This window comes from Melospiza georgiana, chromosome 1 (assembly GCF_028018845.1).
Source record: "Melospiza georgiana isolate bMelGeo1 chromosome 1, bMelGeo1.pri, whole genome shotgun sequence".
NCBI lineage: Eukaryota > Metazoa > Chordata > Aves > Passeriformes > Passerellidae > Melospiza > Melospiza georgiana.
The window spans coordinates 101,973,570-101,993,821 of record NC_080430.1 but is presented as its reverse complement, the minus strand read 5'-3'; the positions used below and the strand labels follow the sequence as shown (position 1 = coordinate 101,993,821).

Genomic DNA, 20,252 nt, shown 5'->3' with positions numbered 1-20,252 from the left:
GATCATTGTCTTAAGAACGTACAAGGTTTAGTGTTGTGGTAATCTGTATGTTTGGGTTACTTCTATGGTGTATGCCAAGACCTTCCAGAGGCTCAGTTTAAACTTGGAGAATAGTCAGCACTTATGTTCTCATGTTTTACTACTAAAATACTGCTCTACACCACTTTCTTATGTTTCAGATTTGCCAACTGGAATATGTTTTCTCCCAGATGTTAAAAACAGCAAGGTAAAAACTTTTCCAAATACAGTGAAATGAAATGTTTTTTAATATTAATCTAATAAATTTAATTCTGTGAGAGGAGGAGGAAGGAATGGAGCTGTGTTTATTGTTTTATACGGTGTATATCTTGTGTTTTAAAGGTGCTGTCATGACTCACTTTGCCTTCATTTTGCAGATCACTTCATTAGTACCGTGTGAACATGACTGCATCTAATATTCCTCAGCTGTGAAAACTGTTGTTTGTTCCTAGCCTCCACTGTCTTGTAGTTCTTTGTCACTGTATGGACCTTGCATTTTATGCCAGTTGTAGTCTGTCTTAGTGAAGCATCTTTTGAGGAATTCTTTTGTAGTGGTTTTGGAAATTGAAGTACACAATCCAGAGCTAGCAAATAGCTGCTGGTATTGACAGGTAGGGTTATGCTTCACCTGTTTTTATCTACTGTATTAGAGATGCTAAGAGTTTTGGTCACAGAGACCCACTGCAGACAGGAATGGGGGAGTTTCCTGTTCCTTGTAGAAAATACACATCAGGCTGCAACCAAATGCTGTCCAATACATACTCCTTAATGTGTCAGCTAGTATTCTGATTTAGTTTTCTGTCATTTGATTTTTGTAGGGGCCACAGTGGTCAGTGAGTTGCAGTTGAATGCTTGCTGGCTGTCTTCTGAAAACCATAATTCATTTTCCTTTCAAATTCTTTACTTTATGAACTTGGACTTTTTTTTTGCTGTGTCAAAGATCTGTTCATCACAAAGAATATGAGACTAAATCCATAGCAGACATTATATCATGCTGTTTTTAAAAATCATTCAGCTATAGAAAAGATAAAGTATTTGCAGTTAACTAGATTCAGCTGAAATATTGCTTTTTGAGTAATTCAGTGTGCTCCTTTGGAGAAATTTCCAACAAAAGTTGGATCTGTGTGTACCATTTCTGAAGAGGCTCTGTTTTAACAGCGCAGGAAACTAGTGAGAGATGTCTTTGTACATTAAAGTTGGGATTGCAGCTCAATGAATGATGGAGAACAGTTTTTTCAAGTGTAAACTCTAATCCAATGTTTCAGTTTTTTATTTTGAGATCTCTTAAGTTTGGTATCCTTCAGATGGTTTTTTGCTCTTCCCCTTTTATGCTTCCTATGTTTCTTGCATGCGTCCATTCTGGAAGCTAGCAGGCAAAGTCCATTGGAACTGGAGTGTTTCCTAGGATAAGTAAAAAAAGTGTATGCAGAGTTTTGCAATATTATTCACCTCATTAATTATTTATATTAACTGAATTCATACAATAGTTAGTAATTTCTAGAAACATTTCTTTATGGGTGCTTTTCACAGGTTGGTCCATCTGAACCTTCTGAAAAGCTGATGGAAGGTGTTATCTCAGGTGTTCACCTTAGCAATAGCCTTTCAAGTTTTTTGGAGAATGAGAAACTCTCATCTCTTCTAAGCACAGATGAAGATTCCACTGGTAGGTGTGTTTATAACTCTTGGTAGCTGAGTCAGAATTAGTCTCAATGTTATTGCATACTTGAGAAGAAAAATACTTAAGTAAAACAGAATCTAATATCAGATTGTGCTTGATAAAAAAGTAGTATAACAATATTAAAGAAAACTGTTCTTTGGAAAGCTGACTATTTTTAAATTGTAACAGGAGTAGATGGCTATGGAATTTGTCAGAGAAGATCACAATTGGAATTTTAATCTAAAAAACTAAACAATAGTGCTCAGTTACTGTGAAGCAAAGATAGAAGTGGCAACATCAGCATTGATTTAATAAAGTGGTAACTCTACTTACATTTTCAGTTCAGTTCAGTAGAGATAAAATTCTGTAGTGAAGAGCACACCCATGCAGTTAAAAAGGACTTTTACTTGAGTTTGAGTTCACCTCTCTTTAGATGCTGCATGTGTGCGGTAACGTCTGAGTTTTAAGTCTAATTTACTTGCAGGCATAAAAGTGAGTGCATGAGTTCTAGATCACTAAGACTTTTGAACTTTTTGTGCCCTTCCAGGGGCTGGTGCAGGAGGACAAACATGCTCTTCATTAGTGCAGCTGACTTTGCCCATGACATGAAGGATGACAGGGCATGTTCTTGGATGTACCAATGGGGGAGGCAGAGAGATCAGTAGGGTTACTGTTGTGAGATGAGGTACCCTTGCAGTAAAGTTACTGCATTTCTCCCATGGCATCTACGTATGTCATGGCTGTCTTTTGAAGTTGTTTTGTTCTTTCTTGTTGCATAACTTCACTTGAGAGTTTAGCATAATAAAAATTAAGTTAATAGTTTGCTGAGTAAAAATACTGTTGGGTTGTTTTTTACACTCAAGAAGATGAAGTTACTTTTGGTTGCCCTCTGAAGAGTTGGTAGCTGTTAGCTGGAAATATTTGCCTATTCAGGGTTCCAGTACTGGTGAACCTAACTGGTCTTTTTGTTTTTATCATGCAATTCAATATTCAGTGTAAATTATGGAATTGTTTTGGTAGTATATCAGGTGATATGTCTGTTTAAATGAAAAGGATATTTTCTTCTCTTCTCATAGGTGAGGATATTGATGATGAAGAATTTGATAACAAACTAGAAGCGTATTTTGAGCAGCTGATACAACCAGAAATAAGAAGAGACACCAACCTGCAAAACCTCTCAGAACACTGTGCAGCACTGAAGCTGTCTGAAAATGTCTTACTAAAAGTAGGTTTAAAGTTCAAAGCTCAGCATGCCCAATGGCTCTTAAACTTGTTAAATTTTCAGTGATTATATTTGTTGGTATTCTAAACAGAGTTACTTTTAATGGTCTTTTTGGTTTCCTTTTTTTGTTTCTATAGGTATTAAGGCAACATGCTGGCACTTCTTTTTGATGATACAAATTTATAAATAATAATTTTAATCACTTGTTTTTCATCTTGCATAACAATGTCCAAGGTCTTTTAAAGTGACACAGAGACTTGTCTTTCCAGGAGAGTCAATAATTCTCTTAAATAATTGGTAGATAATGTGGAAGTTAAATGTAGGGCAGTAACAGGCTGGTTTGTGGTTTGCCTTTGAGCAACAGTTAGCTCCATTCCAAATGAGTTGCCAGGGATTAAGTGCCTTTCCATTTTCTTGGCTTTGCAACAGTCATTGTCATCCTGGCAGTCTCATGATTGACCAGAGTGGAAAAGTGTGATTTAAACAGTTAAACTGCAGCTTCTGAAATTTCAGAAATTTCCCAACTGACATCAGAGTTTCCAGGCTGTTTGGGAAGTGATGTTAACCCTGTTCAAGTAGTTTGGATAGGCTGCAGTTTGTTACAGCGGTGCATGAAGGAAGGGATAAGTGGTTTTAAAAGTGAGAATAGCAGAGCTCTGCTCTCAGGGCTTCTCTGTGCAACATGTCCCTGCCTTGTAGATAGACAGTAGGGTAGGTGCAAAAGGCTCTGAGTCTGATTTGGACCCCTCATCCAACAATGGGTCAGCTAGGAGTGAAAGGGGAATAACACAGAACCCTTGTTAAAGGGAATGAAAAGATGTAGTAGGAATAAGAAAAGATCTTCCCATCCTCTTGTTGTGTATGCCCTTGCAAGTACATCTATGGATTGGCATGGCCACGAACTGTTCTTGGTGGCAGAGGCTAACTAGAGGTGCTGGCTATGGCAGTGTCGTATGAGTGAACAGAGAATCATTGATCTCTTTTCTACCAGAGAATTTTTTAGTATTCTAAAAGGCCCTGTAGTGTTTTTTTTGTTTTGGTTTTTTTTTTTTTTTTTGTTTTTTTTGTTTTTTTTTTTTTTAAATATCTAATCTACGTAAATGTTTTATAATTTTTATCTAAAGGAGAGCTTTAAGGATTCTGCCGGTTATGGGGCTGTGACTGAAACAGACTCTGGAAGTGCTAGTGATGAAGATTCACAAAATGAAGGGATAACTGGACGTCCTGTGCAAAAACAAACGCTGCCCAGAGCAGTGCAGGAAATGGTATGAAATTGCCATTTAAATTCCTATTATTCATGTAGAGTAAGTCTGTAGTAGAAGATGGCAGTGTGTTTGAAAACTTGTTAGATCTTTAGCTAACCACCCAACCTTCCTTTACAAAAAATTAATAATACCACTTTGGTTCTATACCTGTTTTTCAAACATAGTCAGCTTGGACTGTTTTGTATCTAGAACTTTTAATACATGCAGTTAATAACTGTGCTTCTGTCACTTTTCAAATGATTATTGTTTTCAAAGAATTTGGTGACTGCTGAGGATGTGCTGGATTCCCGCACAGCTGCTGAGCTGCGATTAGATTCCCTGTACCTCCAGTGCATGGACAGCCATAAAGCTGATGTCTCAGATGTCCTTCCAAAGCAAGAACTGGAGTCCTCTGTCTGTCAGGCTACTTATTCTGATGCAGAAGTGCTACACACAGCAAGAGGATTTTTGGGACGTGACACCACTCCTGAGCTTCCTAGTGCAAATGCGCCTCAGGCAGATGCAACTCAATGTAAAGCTGGTCTTCCTGATACTTACCTGTCTCCAGCTGGGGACAGCTATGAGAACTTAAGTTTAGCTACAACAGACAAAGGTAGGATGCTTTACATACAACCTATCCTTACATTAAACCTGTCCATGCAATTGTGACCATATTCTGTTGCATGGAAAAAGAAATAAAATTGTAAGCTAGGCATTTTTATTTAGTTGTAGGACTTGGTAATAAAAAACAATGTAGCATGAATTAAGTCTGACTTGCTATTGTTTTCTGATTGTTGTATATTGTACTTAACTGTTACTTATTTGCTGATGAAATTAGTTTAAGCTTGCAGTTGGAGCAACTTTTGCCGTATCCCTTTTTTATTTTAATCCATAATGCAGCATTTGATGTATTTTTTAGGTGATTTGCCACACAGCATTGTCTATCAAAATGAGGAGGGCAAATGGGTGACTGATCTTGCATATTATACTGCATTTGATGAAGAACAAGATTTAAATATGTCTGAGGATGATAAAGGAAATGAGGAATTCGTTACTGGCTGTATGTAATCATCTTTTTAGTTAACTCTTGTTGTCTGTAATAATGTTAAGTAAGCTTTTTTCCTTTTTTTTTTTTTTTCACTTCAACAAATCAGTATTTGGTGTTACAAACACTCCAGGTTTTAGATACTACAAATTATTTGAAAGCTGATGCTGATAGTAATCTGTAGTGATATTATATCATTATTTATAGTACATAGCTTCTTGCTGTGTACCCTACTCTTCCCATGAAGTGTGTTTTAAAACAAAACAAAAAGCATTCTAACATTTGCCATTGGTACTTACTGTATGAGCTGAGGCAACTCCTCTCACTTCCACAGTTTTTCCTTTGGACTTTAATGATTGTTTTCCTTTCTTGCAAGAAAAAGAGAAGAAGAGTAATTTTGTGTTGAGTGATGCTTAAAAGAGAGGAAATAATTATCAATGAGGAATTAATACAATGTCAAATAGATGCAGTTACAATGTCAAAATTTGAGAGATTTGGCTAGCTGCTGATTTTTTGTGAAATCCCTTGATTTCACAATGTCTTGATTGTTAATGTCTTGATGCTTAAAGATGGTACTGAAAAATATTGGAGCTTTTTGAGGGACTTGGGGACTCTCATCTTCCCTTGAGTTCCAGGCTTTTTGTACCTCTGTTTACTTAAAAAGTTGTTTATTATCCTTAAGCTATATCAGACTGATCTTCATGGGAGTCTATATCTTTGTCATACAGGCTTGGATAGTACACATGCAGTGCTATAGGCAAATTGATTCCTTAGCACCAAAATGTCATCTGTTCATCTGTTTTGTAAGAGATTCAAGCAATGTGTGCAACAGCATTTCTCCTAATCTCTCCTAATTTCTGAAGCTGACATGTAGGTGGGCTAATATATTCTCAAGATGTCCATGGTCCACTCAAGATTCTTCTTTCTTTCAAAGCAAATTATGTCTAATGTTGTTTATTTTGAATGAATGATCAAACAGGGTTGACTGGTTGAAGTAATGTTTTTCAGCACTGTAGTGGTTTTCTGATGGGTCAAGTCAATATCATTTGGGTGACACTTTCCCATCTACTATGTGAGTAATGTAGAACTCTCCCATGATTTTTCAGAATCATTATATTTCAGACACCTTCTATATCTTAGACTGGACTTGTCAGGTGATTAGAATATTTGACTGTTATAAATTTTTCCAAGTCTACTTACGTTTTTCCACCTGATAGGTTTTTAAAAACTTCGGCTTTCAAGTCAATGAGCTTACCTCTTTGCATGGTAGATGATAACGCACTGACAGATTCCACGTGGTTGGCATTTTTCTGGCTGCTACTCTGCTTGTCTGTCTGCAGTGGTGTTTGACAGCTGAAGAAATTTTATTTGTAAGGACAGAAAGGACATGTTACATCTGATTCTTTGGTCTCTCATTTATGACATGTCTCTGTCAGCAAACTGTGCACACAGTGTGGTCTTGTATGGAGTAGTGCAGGAATGCTCACTTGACAGTGTTGGGTGCTTCAGAAAGTCTCTTGGGGCTTTAGGGCTCATATAGAAGATAAAGAACTGCTGCTGTCAGAGAGTTGAATATAACAACATGTCATTCACAGTGCCTTTGGGGGATGAACTTGGATTGCTCAATGAAGATGTATTCCAACTTTGTCAACTCTGTTTTTTCCTCAGAGTGTGTATTGTGACTTCCCATGAGTAGTTTTATGGATAACAGCTGTATTCACCTTACAAGTTTGCATGCATTCTCAACTTTTGCTCTCTATGCCTAGGGATGATCTGTGTACAAGGACATGTATTTTTGAAGTTTTGATGAGCTTAATGATGCGTTTACATTGCGGTCAGGTAGTAGAGTAGTATCTCTTGATCAGTTTTTCACATTTTGGTGCAGAGATTCTTAAGTGTTAGTTGTTCTGTAGATGATAATTGTGAAAATAGTACAGGCATTTGAATTCAAAAATAAGATTGGGTTATTTAGCCTGTTAATTTGCATGGGTTTTTCATTAATAGGTACAAGCCAGTGTCTTTCTTTTGCACCAATTCAAAGGTACCACCTTGATGGAAAAAATTTTCAACTTCAAATATAGTAAAGGTTTGATCTGAGTTAGCCATGTGATGTTTGGTTCTCGCTAGTATGGTATCATAACCTATAAAAAGTTCTAGTTTAGCCTGGGGCTAAGGCTGTTAGAAACTTTCTTTATTTACCACTAAGTTAATTAGCTAAATGCTGATTTTACTTTGGCTTCTAAAGATCCAGCAAGAACTCCTTTAAAACTAATTTCGTATAACTTTTCTCACCAAACTGGGATTGAATAACTCCTACTGTGCCCCAGACTGTCTCAGGCCTAGAATTTTATGTGCAATAATTTTCCATCAAATTGAGTTAATGATGACAAATAGTAATGATGGTACTTGGTAACTTTTGCTTTATTTTAATAAATATTCTCTTTGGTTTTAAGCTGAAGCAGCAGCTATGATTGCACAAGACCAGGAAGAATTCGAGAAAGCACACAGGCTCATGCAGGTAACTAATGACCTCAATGTAAACAAAATAGTTTTCTTATTTACAAATTACAACTTCTGAAATCTCTTTGGTTGCAGGCAGGAAAGGCAGGCAGTCTAAATGCATCTGAATTAGCAAATACTTCATGGAGATCTGCTAATAGCTTCATTCTGCCAAGAACATCTGATCTTCATAAAGATGCCAGCTATTTACGTTTGTCTTTGGGGGAGTTCTTTGGTCAGAGATCTGAAGCTCTTGGATGTCTTGGTGGAGGCAGTGATGTGAAACGGGTATGTATCTAAATGTTAGTATTGAGAAACAAGGAAAAGACAAGACAAACGGCAGCTAGTACTGGTTTTGTTATTTTGTAAACAGTTCTTTATCAGATCTAATTTTCTAAGTTGATTTAGGAAGGAAATTCTGTGTGTTACAGGTGTGGGTTGACTGGTTTCCTACTGGAATTTCTGATGTGAACTGCTGCCTGGTGTTATTGCTGAATGTTAATCTTTGCCTTTTGGTCAGGAACTAATTATGTGTAGGATTAGAGGGAGAAAAGTACACCATATACAGGAGGCATGTTGGAGGTCCCAGCAAATTACCCACACAGTTGAGTGAAATGCTAGTCAGACAAGGGTATTTAAACAGTGAGGGCATCTCTGAGTGGCTGTTGATAGCTGATGTGCTATCTGGGCAGTGCCCAACTTCAGTGAAAATGTAGTCATTTAGATTCTGACTTACCAACCCCTGTATATGTCTTACATCTGGTGGATAACTGACGCTTCTCTCTTCTACTATTGGTAGACAGGATCTCATCTGTGTTTCATAAAAAAAAAAAGGTGGGGAAGTGTGTAGAATGAGAAGTGGTCACACATGCTTGTGTAATTCACTTGTATCATGAGGAATTTTTGGAGTTGGCAGAGTTAGAGTCTGTCCTAAGCATTCCAAGGCTTAGTGGCAGACCATGCCTTCAGGCAGAGATGATGTGATGTACTTTATTTCTTTATTCTGAGTAACTGGTAGACGTAAATTGTGTCCTGGTTTCAGTTGGAATAGAGTTAAGATTTCTTTGTAGCGGTTAGTACAGTGCTGTGTTTTGGATTTAGTATGAGAATAATCTTGATAGCACACTGATGTTTTTGTTGTTGCTAAGTAGTGCTTACTCTAAGTCAAGGACTTGGGAGTGTTTCATGCTCTGCCAGTGCAGCAGGTGCACAAGAAACTGGGAGGGAGCACGGCCAGGACAGCTGACCCAAACTGACCAAAGGGATATTCTGTACCATAGAACATTCTACTCAGTCTGTAAACTGGAGGGAGTTGGCTGGCAGCCATGGATCACTGTTCAGGGACAGGCTGGGTGTTGGTCTTTGGCCAGTGAGCAATTGTGTTGTGCACCACTTGTTTCTCTTGGGTGTTATTCCCCTCTCCTTCCTTTTCATTACCAATATTATAGTTGTAATTTATTCTTGTGTCAGTTATTAAACTGTTCTTATCTCAACCCACAAGGTTTGTCTGTTCTTTCCAATTCTTTGTGTGGGGAGAAGGTGGGGAGTGAGCAAACAGCTGTGTGGTACTTAGTCCCTAGCTGGGGTTCAGCCATGCCAGTTGTTAGTTTATTTTATCTGTGTATGGGAAGTGCAGTGTATGTGTTCAGATTGGGCATTTGCAATGCCACATTATTTCTTAGTAGTATGAGAGGTATACCAAGCAAGCACTGTGGGCCAAAACTGCTTTGCAAGTGTATTGAATCTGTTTGTTCATTATTCAATTTACTCATGTGTCGCCGACATCTTTTCATTAAAATCCTTTCTTAGGATTTTTCCTTGTGAGAAGCCGCAGTTTAGCAACCAAATGTAAACAATGATTATCTGCTGCTGTGGAATGCAACAAGTCCACCTGTGATTGGCCCCTCTTAGATGTTTACAATTAATGGCCAATCAAGGACTGAGCTCTCTCGGACAGAGTCAGAGAGAGCTCCTTTGTTTTCATTCTTTGCTATTCTATTCTTAGCTAGCCTTCTGAGAACTTCTCTTTCTATTCTTTTTAGCATAGTCATATGTTATATATATATCATAAAATAATGAATCAAACCTTCTGATCACGGAATCAACATTCTCATCTCTCTCTCATCCTGCAAACCCTTGTGACCACGGTCACAATTGGTGACCCTGAGTGACTGAAGCGGAAATCATCACTTGGTGAGACCCCAGAGGAGCAATTGCTGCACTGGGTAAACTCGAATGTGTGGCATTGATGGTTGCTTCACAAGTGACCACAGAAGTGGATTCTAGCCAGGAGTGGAAGAACTGAAGATCCTGATTTGGACAGAGTTCACAGCAAGGCTGACCAAAAAGAGAACCTTCTGAAAAGACTCCAGGAAGATGGCCGGAAAGCTCAGCAGCACCATGCAGCTGGCCAAAGAATTTTGGACTCTGTCACAAGGTACTGTAGGCTTTTCCCTTCCTGATGATCCTGGCCTTCGCAGATTATGGCTGCAAAGGTGGTGGGGTCTTCCCACCAAGGCCAAGGTTCCTTTCTCCCCTTCAGAGAAAGGCAAAATGGGGTGAAGAGGATGGAATTCTTGGAATTGTCCTGGCAGAGAGACACTTACATGAGTTTTTTCGATAGGCAAAGCTTTTTGGCTTTTGTACGAATGTGCTGTATGCACATTGTATGGGAGTACATGGAATTCATTTTCCAATTCCTTTTGGACCGTGGATTCGGACACCCCCGAATTTACCTAACATTTAAGGCACTCTTCCTGGTCTTGAAGCGGAAAGCAGCTGTTTTTCCCTGAATTGCTAACTGCAACGGGCTCGCCCCATTTCCCCCGACTCCAGCGGGAGCAGACCCTTTGGAGGGGGACGATCTGCTGCTTCCCAGCCCCCCTGCATCCCGGCGAGGGGGCGAAGTTTTGCCCATAGCTGAAGTTTTTTTTACTGCGTTTTCGGAGCATGCTCACATGGAGCCGTTTTTCTCCCCCTCTTCTCTCTCTCTGGGGGATGAAGAGTGGGCAGCGCCGCCCCGGCCAGCGCCACGAACACCGCCCCGTGGATTCGGGCGCTTCCCCGCGTGGCCCGTCCCGTGGCCGTTTCTCCAGCAGAGCCTGTGGGCGCGGCGGCCCCGCCTGAGAGCTCCGGAACACCGCTTCCTGCACCTGCGCCGCTGATGCTAGGCAACCGCGATCCGGAGCCGCTTCCTCCACTTCCCACGGCCGCGCCTTCACCCGCAGCGCCGATGCTGGAGGTTGCAGCTGAGGTCAGCGACCCGCCGGCCCCCTCACTGCCTTCCACCGAGCCAGTCCCTGTTCAGGATGATGCTGAAAACGGCGCCAAGCCTGCGGGACCCTCGGAGCTGCCCGCGGTCCCGCCGCCCCCGGCAGCTGCTGCGGCGGCTTGTTCGAGCTCGGGCCGTTTGCCCTTGCAGCAGCAGCCCTGGCCCCCGGCCGCCGGCCTCTCCTTCCGTGGAGGAGGTGTGGCTCGCCAGCTGGCTGTGGGTGCAGCCGGTCTGCTTGCGTTCAAAATCAGTCTTCTTGGGGGGCTGGGGGGTGTCTGTTCGGGGATTGCCCCTTAGAGGTTGCCGTCTCTCCTGCCCCTCGTGCACCCCAGCGGTGAGGGACAGGTGGGTCCTGAAAGTTCTGCCCCCGGTCCCAGGCCAGAGGAGGTTGGCGTGGTGCCGTGAGGCAGATGGGGGCAACATCATCTGCATTTGCATTGCAGAGGCAGAGGGCACAGCAGGAAGCGATCATGGCTTGTTTGCTGTGGGGAACAAACATTCCTAGGCCCGAGATGAAGATTCTTGGGACAGCTTCTATTCCCCTGCTGCTGGCATGCCTTGGTGATTTTGGGGAAAAGAAGAGTTTGGCCACTCGTCACTCGTTCTGCCATTGTACTGGCAGCGGAGTGCAGGCCTGTGGCGAGGCAGAGCCTGCCTCATGGGTTGGGCCTGGGCTGTTGGGCTCGGGTCCCTGGGCCAGGGCCACCTCCCGGCCTCCTGATGGGTTTGGGGGTTTCACTTCCCCCTTCCGGTCCTGGGCCACCATCCACATGGGCCAGGGCCTCCCAGGGCCTTTCTCATGCTCCACTGTTGCTGCTGCTGATGCTCTTTCTGAAAAAAAAAAAAAAGAAAAATTAAATGAAAAGGGTTGAAATAGCTGGCAGCAGCTCTGAAGCATTGAAGGGCCAAAAATTAGCTTCAGCCCAAGTTGTTCAATAAAGGGCTGTGGCCAGGACATTCCAGAAGTTGTCTCAAAATTGTTAGAAATTGTTTTATGACTGTCAATGGACTTCTGATAACTATTGATGCATTTTTCTGCAGCAAACCTGTTTCAGGACCAAAAAGGACTTTCAGAGATGGCAAAGAGGAACATCTTCAGTCCATGGGCTTTTCCTGAAACTCAGCTGTTCGGACTTGAATTTTCTTTGCATTGTTTTTGCATTTTCTTATATTGTAAGATTGTTTTAGTGGTATGATAGAATTTTATGTTCTACAGGTGAAGAAATTCCCTGTTCATTCCACACCAGCACTTGAGTGAGGTTTTGATTGGCAACAGATAACCTTTCAAGTGCTTGTTCTTCCCTCTGCATGTGCCCAGCAGAGAAAATTCCAAACACTTTTCTTTTTAATTTAACTAAATAAAAAAATGTGACATGTCGCAGACATCTTTTCATTAAAATCCTTTCTTAGGACTTTTCCTTGTGAGAAGCTGCAGTTTCAGCAACCAAATGTAAACAATGATTATCTGCTGCTGTGGAATGCAACAGGTGGATCCGTGATTGGTCTCATGTGGGTTTGGATTTACTGACCACTCATGGCAGAGCTGGCTCTCGCTCTCTGTCTGAGACACAGATCTTTGTTATTCATTCTTTTCTATTCTTAGCATAGCTAGCCTTCTGAGAACTTCTCTTTCTATTATTGTTAGTGTAGTCATATGTTATATATATATATATCATAAAATAATGAATCAAGCCTTCTGATCATGGAATCAACATTCTCATCTCTCTCTCATCCTGCAAACCCTTGTGACCATGGTCACACTCATGCTGTATTCTGGGATATTTTTTATAGCCATCTTTTGGTTACTATATTACATCCCCGAAGAAGAGGCAGCCTGTTCCTTTGCTCATGACATCTGATTCATCAGGAGGTGACATCGGCCGAGAGATTTCACAGTTGTCTGAGGTGTTTTCAGGTACTTATGGAGCAGCTCTTTTTTTCTATGGGGCATTAAGGGAGCATATGTATCCAAGGATGCAGGTTTTTTAGACAATTTCCTTACTGTAAATTAATTGCTTTTTTTTTGATGTTGTTGTTGTTAGATGACTTAGAAGCACAAACAAAAAAACATGCAAATTTTACCAGCTCTGAAGGTTCAGGGCATAGGGTGGATTCTGCTGCTGGAATGCGTGAAAATATTAATACAGAAGCTGCTACCAAAAGTAAAGCAAAGGTATTTCTCTTGTATATTTCTTTAAAGTGCAACTATGAACTGAAACAAAATTCAAATTATTCCAATTATTATTGTTTCTTTGAATACAGCTACATTTTGGCTTTCACGTCAGCTCACTGTTTTTTATATTGATCATTTGAATCCTAGTAGGTGGCCCTGTTTCTTAGGTAGGTTTGATTAGAATGGCATGATCCATTAGTAGTAGTAAGTTAGGTGATAGTATCACCATCTCATTTTCCTTTTCCTTCCTACTTCTCTTTAAGAATTGCTCGGTCTGTCAGCCCATAGTTTTTCAGAGACTCATAGGCCATTGATGTTCTGTGATCAAGTTTCTGAATTTCAGCTGTGTCTTCCCCTTCTATTTTTTTAATGAAACAGCTTACCTTTAGCATTGGAATAAAATCTTTCAGTTGATAGAATTTAAGAAGATAAGCTTGGTGCAAGTCTGAAAAAAATGTCTTTTTAGTTTGGTAGTCCTTGATACCTACCTTCCCTGTCTGTGTCTCCTCCCTAAGCCTGCTGTCAGCGCTCCTCCTGATGCAGGCCAGGATGCTGTTGAGCTCTTTGCCTGGCTTGTGGTCAACTTCCTGTCTGCCAGGACCCTCAAGTCCTTTTCTGCCAAGCTGCTTTCCAGATGGTTGGCCCAGGGCCTGTACAGGGGCCTGGGATTATTCCTCCTTATGTGCTGCTCTTCGCATTTCCCTTTGAACTTCTCAGCCGATCTTTCTGTCTTGTTGAGCTCCCTCTGAATGACAGCTGACTCTCTTGGTCTATCAGCCACACCTCCCAATTTTGTATAATAATGGAACTTCCTGAAGGTACCCCCTGCCCAATCATCCACATCACTATTGAAGTTGCTGAACAGTACTGGCCCCTGTCTTGATCCCCAGGATACTCTACCAGTGAGTGACTGGCCTCCTGATGGACTTTAGTGCTGCTGATCTGCCTTTTGAGCCTGGCAGTTAAGCTTGTTTTCAGTCCAGTCATGGTGTGCATGTCTGCTCTGTGCTTTATCTGTCTTTTGATGAGGAGGTTGTTAAGTCATGCACGTGTATCTACAGGAGGACAGGTGGTTTCAATTCTTCCTGAGTCTGTATCTGTCTGAGAGAGACAGAAAGGTCCAGAGCCCAGTTTCCAACTGTCTACCTACTCTGTGCCCTTTGCTAAGAATAGCCAGTGTGAAAACTAAAGAAGAAATCAGACTTGAGTAGTAGAAAAAGCTGTAGGAATAGCTGTGTCTTCTCTCTATAGAGGCAGATGATTTCAAGTTAATTTGGATGTTACTGTATATTTGATCATGGTAACTTCTCTGCTGTTTGTCCCTGATAGGATTTTCCTCCCAGTTTTTTCAACTGAACTGAATAAAGCATTTTAGGATTTTTAAAGTTTCACAGGAGCTAAGTCTTCCTAGTAGAAGGAAGAATTATTTATTGTTACTGTTTAGTCTAGAAAAGCTTTTGTGCAGTAGACTTTAAAAATCAGGAGAGTGAGAATGCCTGTTGCGGCGTTCCTTCTAGACAGGTGTTTCAAAATGCATCAATGAAGAGTGTTAATATAGTCCCATATCCTAAAATGCAAACACAAAACAAAACATTAAACAAAAAGTTTTTTGCCGTGATGCTTAACTCATTTTGTTTTGTTCTAGGATGGAATTCATAAAGGCAAGTTTGAGGATAGCTTGTCTAATAATTCTGACTCTGTCTTGAGTATCAGCACAATTGCAAATGCTATTGCTAATGCTTCCTCCAGTGCTGAACCTTCCCAGCTAGCTGCTATGATGATGGCACTCTCCAATAAAAGTAAAAGAACACGTGTCCTTCCTAGAGCTGTTAAAGAGGCTGAACTCTCTACTAATGAGGCATTATCCAGCAATGAGGAAAATAGTACATTTGATATGGAAAAATACCTCAAAAAAACAGATGAGAACAGATGTGAAAGTGAATACGAGAGTGTCGTGAAACATGAAGCATCTGTCCAGAACCTTACATCTGATACCTTTTTAGTGGGTAAAGAGAAACATAAGGATGCTTTTGCAGAAGACTGGATCAATAATCACAGCAAACAGCAAGGAATAGGGAAGCGATTGCTTGATTATCTCAGTGAAGAAGGTGACAGTCAGAACTTTTCTAGTCTATCTGGTGTTCCCAGCCACAGAGATGTAAATGCAGATAATGCTCGGTGTTCAGAAAAGTTGTCAGATTTGGTGAATCGTAAACATTTACAGTCAATGGATGCTGATATTGGATCAGAGACACTTAATGAAAATGAAGCCCACACATGTGGAATTCTCTCAGCAGCAAAACTGGAAGTGGCACAGCGACATCTACTTGCTTACCAGAACAGCAATCTCACTAATGCATGTAGTATAGGGGAAGATAGAGAAACAGCAGATCAAGCAGCAAATGCTGTTCCTGAACCGTGTAATGATTTAGTGGAGAGAAGTGCAGGAAATACTGTGTCCCTCAGCAACTTAAAACCTGCCAAGCAATTGAGTAAATGTGTCTCAGTAAGTCCTACAGCAGCCAAGCCTGTGCAGAAATTGAACAGTGATGACAGGAGGCAAAATACAGAGAAGAGAAACAAGGATGCCAGTACTCCTCATAGGGGGAATGCAAAACATGTAACTTTTGAGAAGCTGTCCCCAACTTTCCAGACTAATACTGGTAAGTAAACCTAGATGGAATTATTTGTTGAAAAAGCTTTTTTTTTTTTTTTTTTTTGGTCAATAAACTTGTTTCCTGTTCATAAATAAATATGGTGCTTTAATTTTGTTTATTTGCCAGAGCATAAACCCGTTCTACCTGAATGTGACTTAAACCTGGAGGGTGAGCAGTGTAGCTTCAGACCTTCAACTTCGCCTCTGATTCACTCTTCTCCTAGTGAGACTTCTGGAACAGCATTTTCAGGGTAAATTTCTTGGTGCAGGTTACAAGAATTAGTGCTTCATAAAGGTTGTTGAGGGATCATGTGTTCGTTTGAATGTTGACTGTGATCTTTATTAGACTAAGACTTCATTATACATTAAGCTGGACCTTGTATAGACCAATGTAGATGTGTTTTTTAAACTTAGAAGTATTTTGCTCCATCTGGTTCTCTGATTTGTATAATTGCTTATTGTGGGAGAGGGTGGGTAGAAATATTTGTGTGGCTTTTGACGATTTTGATACATACTTGTGTGCAAGGTTTAAGGTTACCTTAGCAACTGAAAGTACAATGTTTCTTAAATGAGTTCCAGTAACATAAGTGTCATAACATTCCAACTAAATTAATTTTGCAGTCTTAAACACTAACGTGGCCAGTAGCTAATGGTTGTGTGCAGACTGATAAGATGAGGCAACTGATTTCCCTGACTTAACTTTGAACTTCGTTGTTTGGTATTTAACTAATGTTTGTGTTTGGATGTGTTATTAGAATTACAGGCTGTCTGGCATTTCTCAGAAATTAATATGTGCAGGAGAATATGTATTTTTGCAGCCATGTTACATAGCTCTTAGGATGTCCGGTTAAAATTGTCAGTGCTTTAATTGTTGTCATGTTAACTTTTTTTGTTGAGCAAAGTGCTGAGAGACCCTGTGTTTTCAGGTGTTTGAAATGAAGAGAATCTCAGCAGTGAATAGGAAACCTAATGGTGTGATGGGAGGTTAAATGATTTCATTTGACTTTTTAATCTAGTTAGATACGAGTATATTGATTCACCTGTTTTAATAAGTTGTGTTGCTTCTGTGGCCTTGGCATCTGAGGTCAGTTTTGGAATTCTGATGTTTTACCTATATGGATTTATATAGAATGAAAATGTGTTTTATGTACATCAAAGCCAGAACTTGTAAAGATTGAGAGCTGATTTCTCATTTCTACTACATTTAACAGAACAGCTAATTAAGTTGACTTTTAGAATAGTATCGGAAATGGGTAACATTGATTTTCTTGATGGCAGCATTAAAAAAATATATTATTGGCATATTTTGAATCTCCTTTTTAGATCTGAAGTGGACTTTACTTACCCATCACGTTGTCAGGAATCTCCTTGCAAAGAGAATGTGGTACCTCAGTCTGTTTACTCGAGTCCAAGCATGAGCAGGTTAACCTATGTCTCTGCATCCGGCAGCGCCCGTAAGAACTCAGCAGTGATGCGTAGTCCAGAGACATCCTGGGTAAGGAAAAAAACCAGCACCTCAACCTTACCCCCAAACCAAAATTTATAGGTCAAAGTAATTCTAAATTAGAAAAGCCTTAAGGGTTTTCGAACAGTTTAGGATATGCTGTGCATAGGGAGAAGGTATTCTTCTTTCCAGCTTCTGAGTTATATGGAAATTTGAGTTTTGGTGTCAACTCTGCTAAATGTGCACACTCTAATAAATACAAACATAGTAAAACAATCAAAGAACTAGGAACTTTTGAAAAAGTTTGAGTTGATGTATTTTTTCCTTTAATTCTTTTTGATAGTTTCTCATTAAGTCATTCTGTTCTTGGAATGTGCTGCAGTATTCCAGTAGTATTTTGCAGGATCTATATTGTTCTCATCATACCTGAGGCTCCCTTGCTGTTCAGCTTCAGCTGTTGGGAGAATAATTTTCCTGGTTTGTTTTTTTTCTGGAGAAATATTTATAAATACATAATGCAGCTTGGACTACTTTTTTCAGGACTGAAACTATAATTTTCTACCTCTGACAGTCATTCTGACTGTTTTTACTGGTTTAGAAGAGAATGTGCACTGAGGGTAAAATTTGTGTTCAGACTTGCAGTCTTAGCCTGATTAAAATAATTGGCAATCTTTTATCTGAATTTGTGCATTCCTTGGAATCTGAAATCTGTTACGTCTCTCCCTTTCCAAAGTGTGTGTAATTGTGGATGGAATTTTAAAAATAGACAGATAAAACCTGAAGAACCTTTCTGATTTACATGCATGTCTGTGTAAATATGAATGCTCATTCCAGCTATACCCTACCTGTCAAAATGGCAGGTCTCTGGACTTCAATGATTTCTTGTGAGCACACAAAGAAAATGTCTGTATCAGTGCATTTCCATGCATCTCAAATCCTTTTCGGTTACTGATTTGGTTCAAGACCATTCAGTTTTTTGGGTTTTTTAATCTGTCTAGTATGTCTGGTGTGTTGTCAATGCTGTTTTGAACATAAATCTGAAAATACAGCAGCACAGAGACCGCTGCAGAGAAAATCAACTCCATCTCAGCCAGACCCAGTAAAATGTGTCTTAAGGATAGCAAACAGGTTGATGCTGCAAGTTTTCTTTTTCAAGGTGAAGAGTCACAGTTAAAACAGTAAAACTTCAGACAAGACAAACTTGATTATTTATATTGGATGGCAGTCCCAATAATGATCAGACAGGAAAGTTTCCAGGCAGTACAGAATTACGTGTGTCTTATGTACCCTATTGCTTTTCTTAAATATGTGATACTGCATGTTATATTTGTTTACTAGGATGAAGATGCTGGTGAACTGAGCACAACAATAATTCAGGCCAGCCCAGTTCCTCTGGAGGAACGTAGAAAAGAAAATCTAGAAGACCGCTCATGTCAAAGAAATAGAAAAAAAGCAATACTTAGTACTGACCAGGAACAAGAAGAAAATGAACTTGCTGGTCTTCAAAGAAAACCTCATCATGTACTGGACCAAGAACTGGCCAAAGAAGGTTTTCTGAGGATGAATCAGCTTCCATTTATTCCTTCAAATGTACCAGCAAATCATGAAGAGCTAGACCGTGTTAAATCAGCTTTACCAAGTCAACTCTGCACCTTCCCACCACTTTCTGTCAACATGGATGCACAAGAGCTGTGTCCGGATCAAACAAACAAAGCACAGAGACAAGGATTGCCTGTTTATTCTGGATTAAACCCCTGTTTGCCATGCAAACAAAACCCATCTGGTGAACAGCATGTTCATATATCAACTGTTAAATCCCATGTCACTACCTCTGAGAGTCAAGCAATTCCTTCTTCTGTCCCCACCTTGCTTACAGGGCATTGTCTGGCAACAGCTCCATTTGCACAACAGCACCTGGGAGCTAAACAACCTCCAGGAAATGCAGTTCTGTCTCACTTTCATGGCTGCAACGCTGCAGGTTTTGGCCTTCCAGCAGGGCTTCCTTGTTCTGGTATCCCAGGAGGACATGTTGAGAATCCACTTATGTTAGGAATTCCTTTAGGTTCAAATGTTGGTCCTGGCTTTTTGGGTGCAGCTTCACTTTATAATCCACACAGTACTTCATGGAATAATAATATCTTAAATATAAAACCATGTACCGGACAACCTCTTGGAGCTGGGGGAAGGGAGTGGGAGTTGTCGAAGTCACCTGGTATTGGTGAGTATGATTTTTACAGTGTATTTGAAATACAGCTGTGGACAGGAATGGTGATAGTGATGTTGTTATGTTACAGTAAATACATTTAGTACCATCTTAATTGTAACTGCAATTATTGTTTATGCAAACCCTGTTACTAGTTTTCCTTTAATGTTGTTCTCTGAATTTAGTGCCTATTCTTATAGCTCCCCTAATAATGGTCTTAAAAAACATTTCTCAGAATTTCAGCATTCTTCAATATTAGTTTTGTGTTTGTGTGAAGGATGAAGAACTGCCTTTCATAGGAGGAAGAGAAATCCTAGCTGCAGTTCAAACTAGGCAAGACAAGTTATGCTCTTGAAATTCCATTGTATTTTATCTGGAAAGTAGAGGGCGTTTCTATTTTCAGCCTAATTTAGTATTAGCAGTCAGTGAAGGCCAAAACTCATAAGAAATTTGAACCCCATAGAGGGTTGAAACTGTTTGCTGGTTATGCAGGGAAGGATGAGCTGCCAAGTGTCCTCTGTCCTTTCTAGACTTAGCTCTAAACCTAAGCAACACAAATTACTATTTAATTTTAAAAACTTATTTTAACCTACAATCTTGCTGTACTTTTTTTTTCCTGGCTAATTCTTTCAGCCTAAATGACAAACTAGTAGAATTGAAGATTTGAATATGTAAGAGTTTAGAGCTTGTTTATTGATTGTTCCAGATCATTGATCTTAGTGCATTTTAAAATAGAGAAATACTCCTTACTAATTTTTAGTATTTGTTTATGTGACAGTAGAACTTTAAGATGCAAATTAGAAATTATCAAAATGTCAAA

The 20,252-nt window shown here is 40.0% G+C and overlaps 1 protein-coding gene across 1 annotated transcript in view; it reads left to right on the top strand.

The window, feature by feature from the left end:
• CEP192 (centrosomal protein 192) overlaps nt 1-20,252 on the top strand; it is a 74,671-nt gene that overhangs the window by 20,090 nt on the left and 34,329 nt on the right. The window contains exons 17-30 of the mRNA XM_058024289.1: nt 180-226; nt 1,549-1,681; nt 2,752-2,900; nt 4,022-4,162; nt 4,418-4,754; nt 5,061-5,201; nt 7,640-7,704; nt 7,782-7,973; nt 12,748-12,871; nt 12,999-13,129; nt 14,775-15,792; nt 15,913-16,036; nt 17,109-17,280; nt 18,568-19,447. Of these exons, the coding sequence (XP_057880272.1) occupies nt 180-226; nt 1,549-1,681; nt 2,752-2,900; nt 4,022-4,162; nt 4,418-4,754; nt 5,061-5,201; nt 7,640-7,704; nt 7,782-7,973; nt 12,748-12,871; nt 12,999-13,129; nt 14,775-15,792; nt 15,913-16,036; nt 17,109-17,280; nt 18,568-19,447 (3,654 nt within the window). The remainder of the gene's footprint in view (nt 1-179; nt 227-1,548; nt 1,682-2,751; nt 2,901-4,021; nt 4,163-4,417; nt 4,755-5,060; nt 5,202-7,639; nt 7,705-7,781; nt 7,974-12,747; nt 12,872-12,998; nt 13,130-14,774; nt 15,793-15,912; nt 16,037-17,108; nt 17,281-18,567; nt 19,448-20,252) is intronic.